We start from the raw sequence: 15,689 nt of genomic DNA, 5'->3' as shown, positions 1-15,689 counted from the left end.
TCCTGAAGCGCAGGTGAGTCGATATGATAGCCTAGGAGGGTAGTTTTCTTCCAATTAATGTTCCGACCAGAAGCCAGTTCAAATAGTCCCAATACAGCACGCAGTTTTCGGATCTGATCCATAGTACCAACCCCAAAGCAAATTGTATCGTCTGCAAACTGAAGGATCGGCACATCAAAGGCTGCACAGTCCATCGTGGGGAGGAGCCAACCCAGGTTTTTGGCCGAATAGATCAAAGATGATAGGTATTCCGCTACCACATTGAAGAGCAAAGGGGAAAGGGGGGGTCTCCCTACCTGATTCCCCTGGATCCCTTACAATACCCACAGGCCGTTCCATTGAGAAGAACGGAGTAGCTTGGAAAGGAGATGCAACTTTGAATCCACAAGCGCCATTTTTCCCCGAATCCCATCTTCCCCAGGAGAGTGTCCAGAAGGTTCCAATTAACTCTGTCAAAGGCTTTCTCAAAATCAAGCTTTAGGATGAATCTAGGAAGCTTCAAAACCTTAAAATGGTGGATGAGCTCATGACATGTCATGGTCGAGTCTAATATATTTCTTCCCTTGATAAAAACACTCTGGTCATGATGAAGGGCAATAGGGAGAACCACCCTGAGGCGATTGGCAAGCAGGCGCGCAAGTCAGAAGGAATTTCTGCCCTAAGACTGATCGTCTAGAAGTCAGAAGGAATTTCTGCCCTTTCTTTTTTAGGGATGAGGGCAATAAACGAAGCTCCGATGCTCCTATATCTGATGCCATGCAAATAGAACGAGTGGACCATGCAGGCAATATCGTCTCTAATGAAAGGCCAGCATCGATGATAGAATTCCCAATTGAAACCATCCGGGCCCAGAGCATGATCCAAAGGAAGCCCCAGTGCTGCTTTTTCAATTTCCTTACTAGAGAAAAGGAGCTCGATGAGACTAGCTGCGACCGAAGGAATAGCCTAGAGATGAATCCTTGCGAAGAAATGGCGAACTAGCTGGCCATCAGAGTATAATTCTGCAAAAAAGTTCACCAGTGAGTCTGAAATAAAGGATCGATCCGATGTACTGTCACCATTGACGCTGAGTGTGGTGATGTGGTTGGCTCTTCTCCGAGCAGAGGCGACTGCATGGAAGAATTTAGTATTGGCATCACCCTCAACGAGCCATTTAAATCTTACACGCTACTTCCAGTGCACTAGCTCACTATGAGCAAAGGACTGTATTTGCCCTTGGAGGGCATATCTCTGAGTTACTTCCGAGGAAGAGAGGTTTCTAGATTCCTCCTCAAAGTCAAAGAGTGAAAATCTGAGAAAGGACAGTGGCTCTCTCGGCTGAGGAAGAGACCTTTCTCGCAGAGGCCCAGGATCGCAGCAACGGCTTCAGCATCTTGAGCTTGGCTAGGAAATTCCACCCGATCAGGCCCATCACGACCATCCTCTCCCAGATGACTGGATAGATGGGTCAAAAGGGGTCGGCCATCCAAGCATTGTTGAATCTGAAAGAGGGGGGGGGGGGGGGGGGGGGGGGGGGGGCAACTGTCGAAATGGGTATCTACCATAATTGGCCATTGGTCGGAAACAACCCTATTGAGGACTTTGCCTGTGGCATTGCTGTATAACTGGAGCCAGTCGTTGTTGGCTAAGAAGAGTTCAAGCTTGGAGAGGATGGGGGGTTGTCTGATTTGACCAAGTGAAGGTCTTCCCAGATAGGGTAACCTCATCAAGATCCCAGCTGCCAATAAAATCTGCAAATAGCCTCATGGAGATAATGATTCTCCGGGAGGGCGGGGATTTCTCGTGGCAAAAGCGAGTAACATTGAAATCTCCCGCAAGCATCAGAGGAATGGGCCACCTCTGATAATTCCTCAAAAGGTCATCCCAAAAGAGATGTCTCTCATGGCATCTAGTAGGACCATACACACCCACAAGGCACCAAATGTTCCCTGATCATTTGTCTCTCAAATTGATTCTGAGGGAGTAAGTGTCACAGCAACGATCAAGCACCTCAATTGTATTAGAGTCCCACACCATCAGAATACCGCCAGCCGATCCAATCACATCCACAGAAATCCATCCAAGCTCCTTAAGAGGCCACAACTCACGGATATATCCAAGGGGCAGAGAAGTCGACTTGGTTTCTTGAAAAATAGCAACATTTGCCTTGGTAGAGGGAAGGAGGTCCCAAATTGAGGCACGGCGACGCACGGATCCAATTCCACGAAGATTCCAAGAGATAATGATCATTGATCACTAGTCTTCTTCTTGGACTTCTCAAACAGGTTGTTATCTCCCCGGAGGGGCACCATGTAGATGGTGCCCATCACCTTGGCAAGTTCCACTATTTGTGCCCAAGTTTTTGGGTAAAAATTTTTGTTGTTCTATCTGAAGAGCAGCCACATACTTCTGAGCTCGTTCACCCGTCTCTGGAAAGATGAAGTCCCCTATCTCTGGATTGTAGGGGTATCTAGTAGTAGCACTGGGACCATCCTGGAGAAGCTGTCTCAGATGACCTCTATTTCGTAGCCGGTAGGTAGCAAGGGGAGGAGGAGAAGGAATTTTGTAGTGGGAATTTCTCGGAGGTGGTGGAGGAGGAGAGTTCATTATTTGAGTGGTGGTTTGAGGGGTGTGAGGATTGAGGGTTAGAGTTATAGGAAGGCATGCAGGGCTTTTACTGGGGGGGAAGGAGGGGGTGTGGTTATTTCGGGGGGTAAAGTGGGAGGATGAATGGCAACTATAGGTATATGGGGGTTGGAATAGATTCTATCAGGGATAATATCTATGGTGGGTTGAGATGGAGTGGTTGGTGGGTGGTATGGCAGGCTGGAGGGAGGGACTGTCAAGGAGGCAGCTGGAGTAGAGTCAGCGTCAGCTGTAAGACTGGGTAGTTCAGGACGCTTCTTCTGGGAAGAAGAGACCGGGGTTGCTGCTCTCAATGTGCGGACAGGTTGTGGAGAATCTCTGGATTTAGTTGTAGGACTGAGATAACATTTCTGAAATCTCCCATATCTGCCAACTCAATGCAGATCCAGAATCGGGCATTATCCGCCATAATGCTTCGGTAGTGTCCTTCACAAGGACGAATAGGATTGATGAGGATCCGGGCGTCATCAAAGTGATGCCAGTGCTCAGTAAGGGGTCCAGAGCAATTATGTCACCAAACTCCGAGATGATGCTCGTGAAGACCTCATTGTGCCATAGTTCCGCAGGGAGGCCAGTGACTGTAGCCCATTGCCCAAATTGACTAGAAGGAGTCGAGGGGAGCCATTCTGATATCCCAATAATGCCCAAGGGGGTGTGGGCTGTGAGAGCAAGGGCCACAGAAGACTCTTGCTGGGTTTCAAAGTAAACAAGCCAGGAATGGGGGTTGAGGTAGGAAATTCAGGGTGTGTAGGGGAGCTGAAGCTCATCAGTCAGCCATTGAAGGATGTTGGATTTGACGATACTGGAGGAGGTGTGGACGAGGATAGAGCGGGCCAAAGATTATCGGCCTTTATGGAGCAAGTTGGGAGGGATTTTGATGGTTTTGGATTTTTCCGAGGGAAGAAGGTGTGTAGGGACATGGTGGTCTGAAAAGAGGTTCTGAATGGTTGGGTTAGGGGGGTTAGGGAATTTTGACGGAAGGGGAGGGCTGTGGGGGGAGAAATGGGCTCAGAGGAGTGTTTTGTCACTGGTGGGGCTTGGAAATAAGGAGTGGGAAGGCTCGGGTGTTGCCGCTAGATCTGGGGGCTCCCCCTGCCGGAGTCTACACTGAAGAGAGGCTCCGAATGGCTTCTTCGAACTCCTTCCAGCCAAATCCCGAGATGGTGGCCTCGGGAATCTAGATCTTGGCAAGCACTGTTGAGCCTCACCGATGGACGACATGACACTCTCTTTGTCCCCAAAAGGAGCTCACCGACAGGAAGAAAATCGAATCCCGTGTCCAAAGTTCACGGGTTCGATTAGCTTCGTTCGTTACTCATTGGAACTTAAGGACGAAGCTTGAAGTGGCTTCCATTGGAATACAGATGAAGGACATCTTCAATCCGACGGCAAAGGAGATGCGAATCACCTGTCCGGAGCTCCGGGCGACTTTCTCCACTGTAACTCTGTTTTTTCCGTAGCTGAAACGGAAAGGGGGGTTCCTTTTTTTTTGCCGAGAGATCGTCTTCCAGCTGGCATTGAAACCTTCCATAGGAGGTTCCGTTGGCTCGTTGGAGGGAAGTTTCAAGGTTTCTAAACGTCTGGAGTGACATTTTTCTAGTTAGGCAGTTTTGTGTCTTCTCGGAGAGTCAACTTCTTTCCGTCGATCGGCATCGGAGAAAGAGGCTGTTTCCTTGCCAGAAGTCTGCTGTCGAGGGTTCCGGTCATTGGCCGTGCGGATGGTGACCGAAGAAGGGTCTCAGCTCATTTTCAAAAATCGGTGCACATTAGCACATTCGAAACTAACGGCGCACATTACGCGTTTCTCCGGTGCACGATACGCATCGATCGGCGCACATTACGCATAACGTTATTCTCCCCTCGATTTTCGCAAAAATCTCCCTGAAATCGCCTCTCTCATGCTCTCTCACATCTCTCTCCAATATGATTCTACTTGTTGCACGATTATAAATAAAGGTTCATTGTACTCAAATTACAACAAGTCAGTAAAGTATTTCTCTTTTCCAAAAATTCAACAAGCATCAAGCATCCATGTATTCCATAAGTTGTGCTTGCATCAATCTCCTTTTTCCTTTGAATTACTTAGTCTAGGCCACCCAAAAAAGGTCTCTAGGGTATTTAACAAGGGATGCAAAATCTCTTGGATTTTCCCAATACAGATCAATTCATACATCCAGCCTTAGAACCGCAACTTTCAAGTCCTTGTACATCAAGGCCTGCTTCAATACATTCAATTTCACATTTGTAACATCTCTAGGTATGTCGATTAACACCATATAAATTGCAAACAATACACCAAAGGATTGTCTCTTGAATATGGGCCACAAGTCTATCCATGATACGTATAGGGCTTAGAACCAATTCATAGAGATTAAAACACACCAGTGGCCCATACATTATTTTTGCTAAAGTATGCTCGAAGGTCATGACGCATTCTTTCTCATTTTCAACACAACAGGTCCAAGATGGGAATATGGGATTTAGACATAACCTCTTTTCCAAATTGAAGTCAATATCACATCATATAATCGAATATCCAAAAAAATGAATACATCAATGTGAGCATGTAAGCTTATCGATAAATAAATAAATAAAGATAAATACCCGAACAAGCTTGTATGTCGATTGATCCTCTTTGTCACTATTCATGAAGTTGTCTTCCCGTGCTCCCATTAAAATCCCAGGTTTGGGTTCTCCCGACCCTTTTTCCAACATCATATGCAACCAATAGTCGCATCTAAGCCTGCAAAAAGTAAAATGTGAGAAAGAAAGATGAGCAATCCAATTAAAGTTATGTCACAAAAGATAGATAACTAAAATCACACTTCCAACAAAAGCTCACACTTAATCCACAAAATTGATAAAAGCTTAAGGTGCTGTCTATCAGTGGATATTTTTTACATACCAGTGGTATTTCAGTCCAGTCACTTTATGTCTAATTATTATAATTAATTAAGTAATGTAATAAAACGAATAAAAGGATTGACGTCTGACCCCCAATCCGGGTTAACAGAAACCACAATCTTCTCCTCTCTAGGACCTCTTTACATCATATCAGAGCATATTTAGAATATCGGGCAAAGAAATATCTTATTACATTTTCCTCCTATCTCTTCTTTTTCATCTCAATCAAATCCTTTTAGTGAGACAAATCAAGTCCTGCTCTCAGTGAAGGTGAAGGCTTTTATCTTTCCGTGTTCAAAATAAAAATAACATAACATAAAAATTAAAAAAACTACCTTAATCTTCTTTTTTGCCACTTCTCAGTAGATGATTTAGTGAGTCTAAGATTCAATTATCAGGTCTCAAGTGTCTATTAAGGTTATACTGAGTCGATGCCCTAGTATCGTCTCAATTGAGTGGATTTGAAGAGTTCTTTAATACCTGTGCACCTATTGTTTGTTAGTTGACTTTAAAATACCATTGACAAGTGGTTGATATGCTGTTTAGTTGAACCAGTAACACAGTTATCCTAGATTGACTGCATTAAATGTTTACCGTGTTGTTCGATTGAAGTAGAAAGTTGTATTGATCAACTATTAATTGGTGATGGGGAGCTAGGATTCATTTGGTTCGTCAAGTCACTGACATAAAATTGACCATATCATTGAGGTTAAAACTGGAGAGGTGATTACCCCTGAATCCAAAGCTGATGGTTCTAGAATTAGCAAGGATGATACAACTATTAAATTAACCTCAGTCAAAACTATAAAAAACAAGGATTTCGGTGGTGGAAGAGGAGAAAATTAAGAGGAAGAGAAAGGAAGAGAGAAAGGAAGAGAGAAAGGAAGAGAGAAAGAAAGAGATAGAAATGAGAAGAGCCAAAGAAGGCTCACGACCCCCAGCTCTCGTAAATAATAGGTTTAGGATAAGAATTACAAAATACCCCTATACATTTAATAAAGTTTATTCTCTTTATATCTCCCTATCTATCCTATGTACATGAAAATTTAACCACTAACATAACTCAACACATAGAACAAGATTACATATAAAAATTAAACCGTAGAGGTCTTAAAATAACCAAAATAGGAAAACTTAATTGACTTGTTGTAATCTGAGTATATGAGCCCCTATTTATAATAGAGGAAAATAGTAGAGTCCAATTACAATTAAACTACCCTTGTCCCAATTACACCCAAAATCTAACACTTAAAGATAAGTCCTAGCATAATTAAACAACTGAACATAAATAGAAGACTAACATAACTAAAACACCTTTAAAATGAGACTCTTCTGTGAGACCTCCTTTTGTGAGAGTCATGTAAAAGCCTTCCATATTTTCTCTTCAACAGGTTTAGGATTAGAATTACAAAAATACCCCTATACACTTAATAAAGCTTATTCTCTTTATATCTCCCTAACTATGAATCCTACGCACATGAAAATTTAACCACTAAATAACTCAACACATAGAACAAGATTACATATAAAAACTAAACCATAGAGGTCTTAAAATAACCAAAATACCCCTATAATGTAAAATGACCAAAATATCCTTGGATATATTTTCTAACACTCCCCCTCAAGATGGAGTGTATATATCCAGGAGTCCTAACTTGTCACAAGATGATAGAAACTCTCGCTTCCCAAGGGCCTGAGTGAAGACATCTCCCAACTGATCTTCAGATCGAACAAACAAAGTAACTACCTCCTTCATCACAGCATCTTGAATAAAGTGGCAGTTCACTTCTATGTGTTTAGTCTTCTCATGGAAAACTGGATTGCTTCCAATGAAAATCACGGTTTGATTATCACAAAACATACTCATTGAAGGTGAGACTGATCTGACCCACATCAACATGCTTACTGTAGGAGTCATTACCCTATATTCAGCTTCTACGCTAGACTGGGCCACAACATTTTGTTTTTTTACTTTTCCAATTGACCAAGTTACCTCCTAAGAAGACACAATACCCAAAGGTTGACTTCCTATCCAGTTTGGACCCAGCATAATTTGCATCAAAGAAATCATCTATCTTCAAATGGTTATTGGGTCTAAAGAAAACTTTTTCCTGGTGCTCCTCTCAAATACCTCAAAATTTTTTGTGCAGCTTCTAGGTGTATTTTGCGAGGATGTTCCATAAACTGGCTCACTACACTTACTGCAAAAGAAATATCAAGACTAGTAACTTTCGCATAAATTAACCTACCTACTAACCTCCGATATTATGTTCTATCATTTAATTTGGCACTCTGATCATGTCCCACTTCCATTGGAGTATCAGCTTGTTTTTTTTTTTTTTTTATGAAATGCGATTTTATTAAAAGAACAAAAGGAGGAGCTAACTCCTAACAACAAGAGATTGCAAGGAGGCTCCTTGCTTGGCTAAAACATCAGCCACAGAATTCGTTGATCTTGGAATGAGAGACCAAAAACAGTCAAATAAATTGATAATATCCATAATGTCAGAAAAGGCGTCCCAATGGCGCCACGGAGGCTCAGAGGAATTCTCACACCAACCAATCACTACCTTGGAGTCTCCCTCAATCAGGATGGGCCCAGAGCAATGATCGCGGAAAACACAAAACCCATTAAGTAGGCTTTGAAGCTCAGCCGTCCTGGAGTCCGTAATACTGAGAGGGTCGGAAAAGGAGACGATCTGGTTCCCAAGATAATCACGAATCACGCCGCCAAAACCCGCTATGCAAGGGTTACCGAAAGAAGATCCATCAAAGTTCAACTTAAGTACACCAGGAGGTGGCGGGGTCCACTCAAAAATAACTGGGGACTTCAAAGAAGTATGGAGCTAGGCAAGACACCTCCAATTATTTCTGATGGAAGATCTCGAGAAGGGGGTGAAGGCTTTTCAAGAGTGAAGCTAAGTAGCAATATTGCCTGAGATGGTTTCAATGACTCTATCTTGAGTGATGAACTTGGCATTAAATCTCCTTGGATTGCGCTCTAGCCAAAAGGCCCTAGGGGATGAATGCGGAGAGGGCAGAGATCATCAATTTTCCAAGACCGGGGACAGGGGTCCTGCAAGCATTCGACAAGCTGCGGCCAAGTCTTCTGGGAAGCAAAGATGGAACCCAATTAGGCGAATAATCAACGTCCAACTCTCCCAAGAGAAAGGGCACAAGAGAAGCAGGTGGCTAACAGTTTCTTCATTGGCACGACAGAAAGGGCAAATGGGGTTAACCCCGAGCTGGCCACGAATTCTGAGATTATCAGCCGAGAGAATCTTGTTGCGGCATGCACTCCACATGAAGAATTTTATTTTAGAGGGGACCGCTGAGATGTCATGTGAACTCCACTGCATGGTTGGGACCACAAGTAGTCCCGTCTCAAATAACAAGGTAAGCAGAGGAAACAGAGAAGGAGCCACTTTTATCTGGCCACCAGATTAATTTATCTTATTTGTTAGCTTGAATTCTGGCTGGTTGTAAAGCATCCAAACGATTGGCTTCAAAACCTTCAAGTTTTGATAGACCACGACAAGGTTGAATGTTCCATCCCCCATTAGCGACGACTTCAACAATGGTAATATTCCTTAATCTTGAAATTCTGAAGAGGCTAGGGAAAGTGTTCTGAAGAGACATATCACCCAACCACCAGTCTTCCAAGAATCTGATATGATGGCCATCACCCACATAGAATCAAACTGCCAATGAGAAAATTGGAGTAAGGAGATAGAGAGATCTCCATATAGGAGATAATTGCCTTACGTTTCCCCCTTCGGTCCACCAATTCGAAGTGATACTGAGCTTTGATAGCACAATATTTTTCTAGATGTTTGGAGCAAATGAACTGAGTCTCCAAATCCATTTAAGGAGCAAGGCACGGTTCATGTCTTTGGTAAGCCGGATTCTGAAACCTCCAAGGCTGTTTGGGAGGCAGACTTCCTCCCAACTAACCAAATGGTACTTGAAATCAAGGTTGCTTCCTATCCAGAGAAAACGCTTCTTCATCTTATCCAGTTGCTGACAAACAGAAGTTGGGCAAGGCAGGAAGGATAAATAATGGTTTGGAATGCCAGCAATGCATGATTTTAAAAGAGTCAACCTTCCGACCTTGCTTAGTAACCGACCCTTCCAGGATGCAAGCCGCAATTCCAACTTTTCAATAACTGGAGTCCAGAGGTCTTTGCAAATACGGCCCATGAACAGAGGAAGACCGAGGTAAGTACAAGGGGTGGAAGAGATCAAGCAACCAAGTACTTCCAACATTTCTGAGAGGGAGTTTGGGTTGATATTGAACCCAATCAAGGAGGTTTTACCCCAATTTACTTTCTGACCTGAGCAGATTTCGAAAAGTCCCAAAACCGCCTTTACTTTTCTGATGTTGGCCATTGTTCCTGCTCCGAAGATCAAGGGGTCATCTGCATATTGAAGGACAGGGATATTGAAAGCCGAGGAATTGCTAGTTGGATGTAGCCATCCACATTCTCTGGCCGAAAATAGTATAGCAAAGAGGAATTCCGCCACAATGTTGAAGAGTAGAGGGGAGAGAGGATCTCCCTGTCTCAATCCCCTCGAGCCCTTAAAGCAACCGCAAGATGTACCATTCAAGACTAGAGAATACGTTGCAAAGGACAGGCAACTCCTAATCCAATATCTCCAACGATCTCTGAAGCCCATGCGGGTCATGATGTCGTCCAAAAGGACCTAGTTGACCCGATCGAAAGCCTTTTATAAATCCAGCTTTAGAGTAAACGTTGGTTCCTTCGAACGGGTAAAATGGTCAAACAACTCATGTGCCGCCATAGTGGAGTCCAAAATGTTTCTACCCTTCAAGAAAGCACTCTGACCATGGTTGATAACTAGAGGGAGCACAGTTTTGAGCCGGTTTGCAAGGAGTCTAGCAATATTCTTGTAAGTGCTCGAGATCAGACTAATAGGACGAAAGTCACCCGGGGTCTCAACATTTCTCTTCTTGGGGATCAAGGAGATAAAAGAGGCCCCCATGCTGCGAAAGGAGATGCCATTCCGAAAATTAATTTTTTATTTTATTGTAAAAAAGTTGGTATACATCAAATGATTTAGATTTCTCCCGAAGGAGATAAACCCATATACACCTACTAAAATCATCAAGGAAAGAAATAAAGTACCTATAACCAAACAAACTGGTTACAAGACAAGGACTTCAAAATTTTGAATGAATGATCTCAAATAGCTGACTTGTTTTATAATGTGAAGTTGGAAAGGAGCTCCAGTGATGTTTGCCTAGCTAACACGACTCGCATTGAAAAATAAGACTAGAAGGAAATTTTAGAAAGACAAATCAATTTTGTCGACAAAGGATGACCTAATCGTAAATAGCACTGTAAGGGGGCAGCAGATGTGTGAAGCGCATGTAGTGTATTATCTGGTAGGTGGCTCTCCAAAAAATACAACTCATCTATCTCATGCGCGGAATCAATCGTCATCTTCATCACGAGGTCCTGAAAGATACAATGAGTGGGATAAAAAGTAAGAGAACAATACATAGACTAAGTTAATTGACTGATCGGTAACAAATTTAAGGGAAATTTAGGAACAAGTAAAGTAGACTAAGGAGACAAGAAGGATGCAGGGGTAACAGTACTAACTCCCTGAACCGAGGAAACAAACCCATCAGCTAAGTGTACTTCTTTTTGTATGTGATGACACTTTCATGTTGGAAAACAAGGATGACATATCTAACATATGGGCAGTAAATCAGGAATCGATAACCCAGGTAGGAGAAGAAAATACATGAAGAGCTTAAGTGGCTAGAGTAGTCGTAGAAGTAGAAACATGAATCATAGATGTCGAAGATGAACTAACTGAGAGTTCAGCTAGGCACTGCATAATCTGTTGTTGTTGCTGAAATAATTGTTGTACTTCATTGACTCCCCTTGAAGCGATAGGACCCACAACCTCTTATAATGTTTCACTGGTTTCATGACTAGTAAAGTTTGCATAAGCAAGTAATCCAACACCTATCTGAGTAATGGTTAGTTCGTCCACAATGGACACACTTCCTCTTGGATTTACCATCACTTGTACCTTGGCCTCTGCCTGAACTATCTCTACCTTTGCCTCTCCTAGAACCCGTCCGAACTCGAGATGAGTCTGTTGCGCTAGGACTAGGGCCTGAAGTATAAAGTACAGCAGCGTCAGTCATCTTGCCCACTTTTTCTTCCTTGGACACCAAAGTCTTTTCAGCCCTCACAATTCTATTAAATGCAGTGGGTAACAAGGGCACCTCTTATGAGGCGAGAATTTGTGTCTTCATGCTATGAAACTCAGCACCGAGACCATCAAGAAACTTCGCCACCAGTAACTGATTCCATTGTTTCCACAATTCCTGCTCATCCGTAGTGAATGGATGCCATACATTCATTTCTTGCTAGAGTCCCAAAAAATGCACCATAATATTGTGAACTGTCTTGTTACCTCTTTTGAGACTAAAGAAATCAGTATACAATTCATAAACTCTAGAAAAAGTGCTCTCTTGAAAAGAAACCCACAGAACTTTTGCAGTTTCACAATACATCACCTGATTTCTTAAGGTTGAATCAATACTGTTGACAATCAAAGTCATAACTTGGTTGTCTTCTGCTTCCCAATCATCAATTGTTGGGATTGGAGGGTCATCTCGAATGTACTTGTCCTCCTTCTGCCCTTCAAAAATATTCTCACTGATTTGGCCCAATTAAGATAGTTCAATCCTATCAACTTCTCAGAGGTCATAAAAACAACATATTTATCATCAAATCCACCCATCTCTCTAGATGGTACATAAACTTCACCCAAATCAGTGATAGAATACGTATAGAATCATTAATTCTTCAATTTCAATACCCAAACACCTTCACAAATTCCAATGATGTGGGCCCTACTTTGTAAAAAGCTAGGGTTAGGGTAGGAATGAGATGTGCGCAAGTAGAATATCGTTAAATCAATACCATACAGCAATTAGATAGAAAAACTTTCAAAAATAGACCTCAATTAGGGTTGATGTCAGCATAGAGATTGATGATGCAAGCACTGGTCGAGGGTAGGTGACTCGCATCCCAGGATAATTAAAAATGACCTTATTTAGGGCAATAAAAACATGGACAATCCTTCAAAAGATGATAGAACCAATAACCCTAGAGTTATGGCAAAAGAAAGGGAAGAAAAAACAATTTTTTACCAACCAGTCACTGAGGGGATTTGAAACTTCCCTTTCTATGAAGTCACCCTGATAAAAGAAGGGATTTTCCTGGCTAAGAAGCACTCCCAACAACGATTATTGTTCTGATACCACGTAAAATATGTGAAACTTGAAGGTGGAGAGAGAAAGAAAGAGGAGAGAAAGAGAAGGAGAAGAGAGAAAGTGGGAAGAAGCTCTGAATGAGCTGCATTGAGGGTCGTGCACGATGCTATTTATAAGATTTAGTTGGAAAATTTACAAAAATGCCCCTCGTTACATAAAATCACTTTTTCCCTTATACCTCCCCTTTTCTACTCTTCCTATGAATATAAAAATTTATACATAGACTAAAGAAAATATGCTGAGTAAGATAGTGCAGTAATGTAAAATAACCGATCATGTAAAATGACCAAAATGACCTTGAGCTGATTTTCTCAAAGAAGACACCAAAGTATCCTTTTCAAATCGTTTGTCCATAGAATCCAGCGGTTGGGTTGTGCTTCTTGAATGGTTAAGTTATGAAAATAGGGAGGTCAACTATGCTGAGAAACTAGTTCTAAAGCTCCCATCTCTCCTTTCTCTTGGACAATCATCCACCTTCATACTTCTCACCTTTTCCTATTTGTTTGTTTTTATGCTTCTTAACAAGGTATAAAAGCTTTCCTTGGACAACAAAGCTTATCTTGGAGGTTTCCAGCAGCAGACAAGGCCCTTTGGAGAGCAACTATAGGAGCAGTACCTTGGTTTCTATGGACGGAACAAAATAGCAGAATTTTTACTGAGATCCTTATTTTATAGAAATTCATCTTCATCCTATTCAACGGAATGACGAATTCATGAAGCAGATTTATTTCTGTATTATTTTTGTCCTTTTGATACTGAGACATATTAACAATACCTAGAGAAGGGTCAAGCTGAGTAATTGGACAAACTTGAAAGCCTTCTCATTTACTTTCTATCTCCTCTCTTCACTCCTTTCTCCCTCTTATCTTCTTTTAAATCTTTATCTTCTCTCAACACATTCTTTGTTTTCTTTATCTTGTGCAATTCCTCTAGTAAGTGCGGTTTGTAAAACGAGTTCCTAGGATTTCAACAAATCCTAACACAAGTCTTTACTTCATGGAATTATTTAAGCTAATAATCTTCTTGCTCTTGATTCTCTCTCTAGCTTCCTATTCTATTTGTGCATAAACTAGGTAAAAAGTATGAATTATGATGAGAAACTATATATAGGTTGACAGAAAACATAGATTTAAAATACTAGGGAGAGAATAAAAAAACAACAAGATCTAAGCAACTATGTTGTAAATATCACTATTAAACAAAATTAAGAATAAGCAACTTCTAAAAGAAAATAGAAGCTGACCTTCAAAAAATGCAGAGATTGAAAAACCTAAGATTTGGAGCTTCGTTTTTCTTGTGTAGAATTCGAATACCATATGCTCTACATCAGCAAACAACCTACATATCAACTTCTAAAATAAGGGATTCACATGCACAACCCTTAAATATCTACTAAACCTTTAGGACAAAAAATAGAAGGCTGAAATAGGAAGTAACCATGTATTGTAACTACCATAATAAGATTGATTTTAAGCATGATCACATTAACTGCAATCACAATTGTCTCACTGGAAATTTCAAATTAAGTACCTAAAAGTATCCTTTAAAGAATACTACACATCCTTTAGTTTTCCTGTGTAATCTCACTAACATGATGGAGAAATTATCTGCCAGAGGTTATCCAGTGTCCCTTTTTCAGCCACCATCCCTCAAAATGATAAAAGAAGAATATCACAGGCTCTAAGTTTGGTTAACCATTTGAAGCGATATTGTTAAATGAGTTACTCTTCTGCTCTGTGCACACAATTAAATTTCAATGTTTGATTTCACTAACAAATTATTTACCAAGAAGCACAATTAGAAGATCATAGATATCTAAAAATCTAAATAAGCTGATATGGAAATGCCAGTTTCTCTTTTGTATTTCAGAAAACAACTTCGTTTCAACTTAAAAACAGAGATTTATAATATTGAATTGTGTGTTTATCAACTCGCGAGTAATAACTGTCACATCAGGGAGGCAAGTCTTCATATGGCAGCGGCAGTTCGATGCTTATAAGTACACTTAAGTTTCACACTTAAGCACATACATGCAACAGATATCGAATTGGTACACTACAACACTCCTACATAAATAAACTTTCTCAACAAACTTCAGTCACTTCTATACGACATTGCGATCATGCATAATTTGCGTCTTCCTAGATACAAATTCTAGAATGTGGAACTTCATTACGTAGATGAAAACTAAAAAAACGTAAAACGACGGTGCATTCCAGCACCAAAAACTATGATAGCAAGAAATAGAATTTTGCTACATATAAACAAAACTAAAAAGAAAAAACATCGGAGCCATGAATGAGAAGCTAGAGGCAGAAGCTCTGCAATCTGATAAACTTAAACGGAGTAAGGACGAACGCTGCGAATTACGGAAATCCAACAGCACGAAGTGAAAATCAAAACGAAGAGAAATGTAAATGCGAAGAGAACTCCGCCAGGCACGAATCCTGGCAAATGAAGAATCTTACCTCCTACTCTCAGCAACAATGATCTCTGAACGGAACGTCCGAAACCGAAAAACCAAAACCGCCAACGAAAAACAGCTGAGAGAGGGAAAGAAGAAAATAACGCAAAAGCAGCTCCGGAGATTTTACCTTTTCGGTAACGGACGCCAAACGCTCCAGCAAAACTGAAATTGAAAAAAGTCATCTGAGGTCCGATTAACGGGCTCGACGGATGTCGAGTTTTCCCGCGCGTGGCATCTCACGGCGCCGTTACTTGAAATGAGTTGTTGCGCTGACGTTGCTAAAAACAGATGGTGGTAATGTGACGGAGGCAACTTAAAAATGGAAAACTTCAGACACCTAGAATCCGAGGGACGGAGTCTTCGTGGTATCGG

At 41.5% G+C, this 15,689-nt stretch overlaps 1 protein-coding gene and 1 long non-coding RNA gene across 2 annotated transcripts; both read right to left on the bottom strand.

The window, feature by feature from the left end:
• Positions 1 to 1,635: 1,635 nt before the first annotated feature.
• On the bottom strand, positions 1,636 to 2,229 carry LOC137938348 (uncharacterized). Its single transcript, XM_068783326.1, has 2 exons — positions 1,974 to 2,229; positions 1,636 to 1,928 (listed from the first exon to the last, which is right to left on the bottom strand). Exons 1-2 carry the CDS (start codon positions 2,227 to 2,229, stop codon positions 1,636 to 1,638), a joined length of 549 nt encoding a protein of 182 aa, XP_068639427.1.
• A 3,004-nt stretch (positions 2,230 to 5,233) lies between these two features.
• LOC137938603 (uncharacterized) lies at positions 5,234 to 15,394 on the bottom strand. The gene is made up of 3 exons (XR_011109879.1): positions 15,319 to 15,394; positions 14,094 to 14,171; positions 5,234 to 5,368 (listed from the first exon to the last, which is right to left on the bottom strand). It is a non-coding gene; the product is annotated as an uncharacterized lncRNA (long non-coding RNA).
• Between the last annotated feature and the right edge of the window lie 295 nt (positions 15,395 to 15,689).

This window comes from Aristolochia californica, unplaced genomic scaffold (genome assembly GCF_029961685.1).
Source record: "Aristolochia californica isolate CCGP_79_NKW_82.1479 unplaced genomic scaffold, dmAriCali1.0.hap1 SCAF_8, whole genome shotgun sequence".
Lineage (NCBI taxonomy): Eukaryota > Viridiplantae > Streptophyta > Magnoliopsida > Piperales > Aristolochiaceae > Aristolochia > Aristolochia californica.
The sequence above is the reverse complement of the archived record's forward strand: the minus strand, read 5'-3'. Positions and strand labels throughout refer to the sequence as shown.

Coding starts and splice junctions, on each gene's coding strand:
- LOC137938348 (XM_068783326.1), bottom strand. CDS start 2,229: ATGATCATTATCTCTTGGAATCTTCGTGGAATTGGATCCGTGCGTCGC. Junction 1,929..1,973: donor TGAGGTGCTTGATCGTTGCT/GTGACACTTACT, acceptor ACAAATGATCAG/GGAACATTTGGTGCCTTGTG.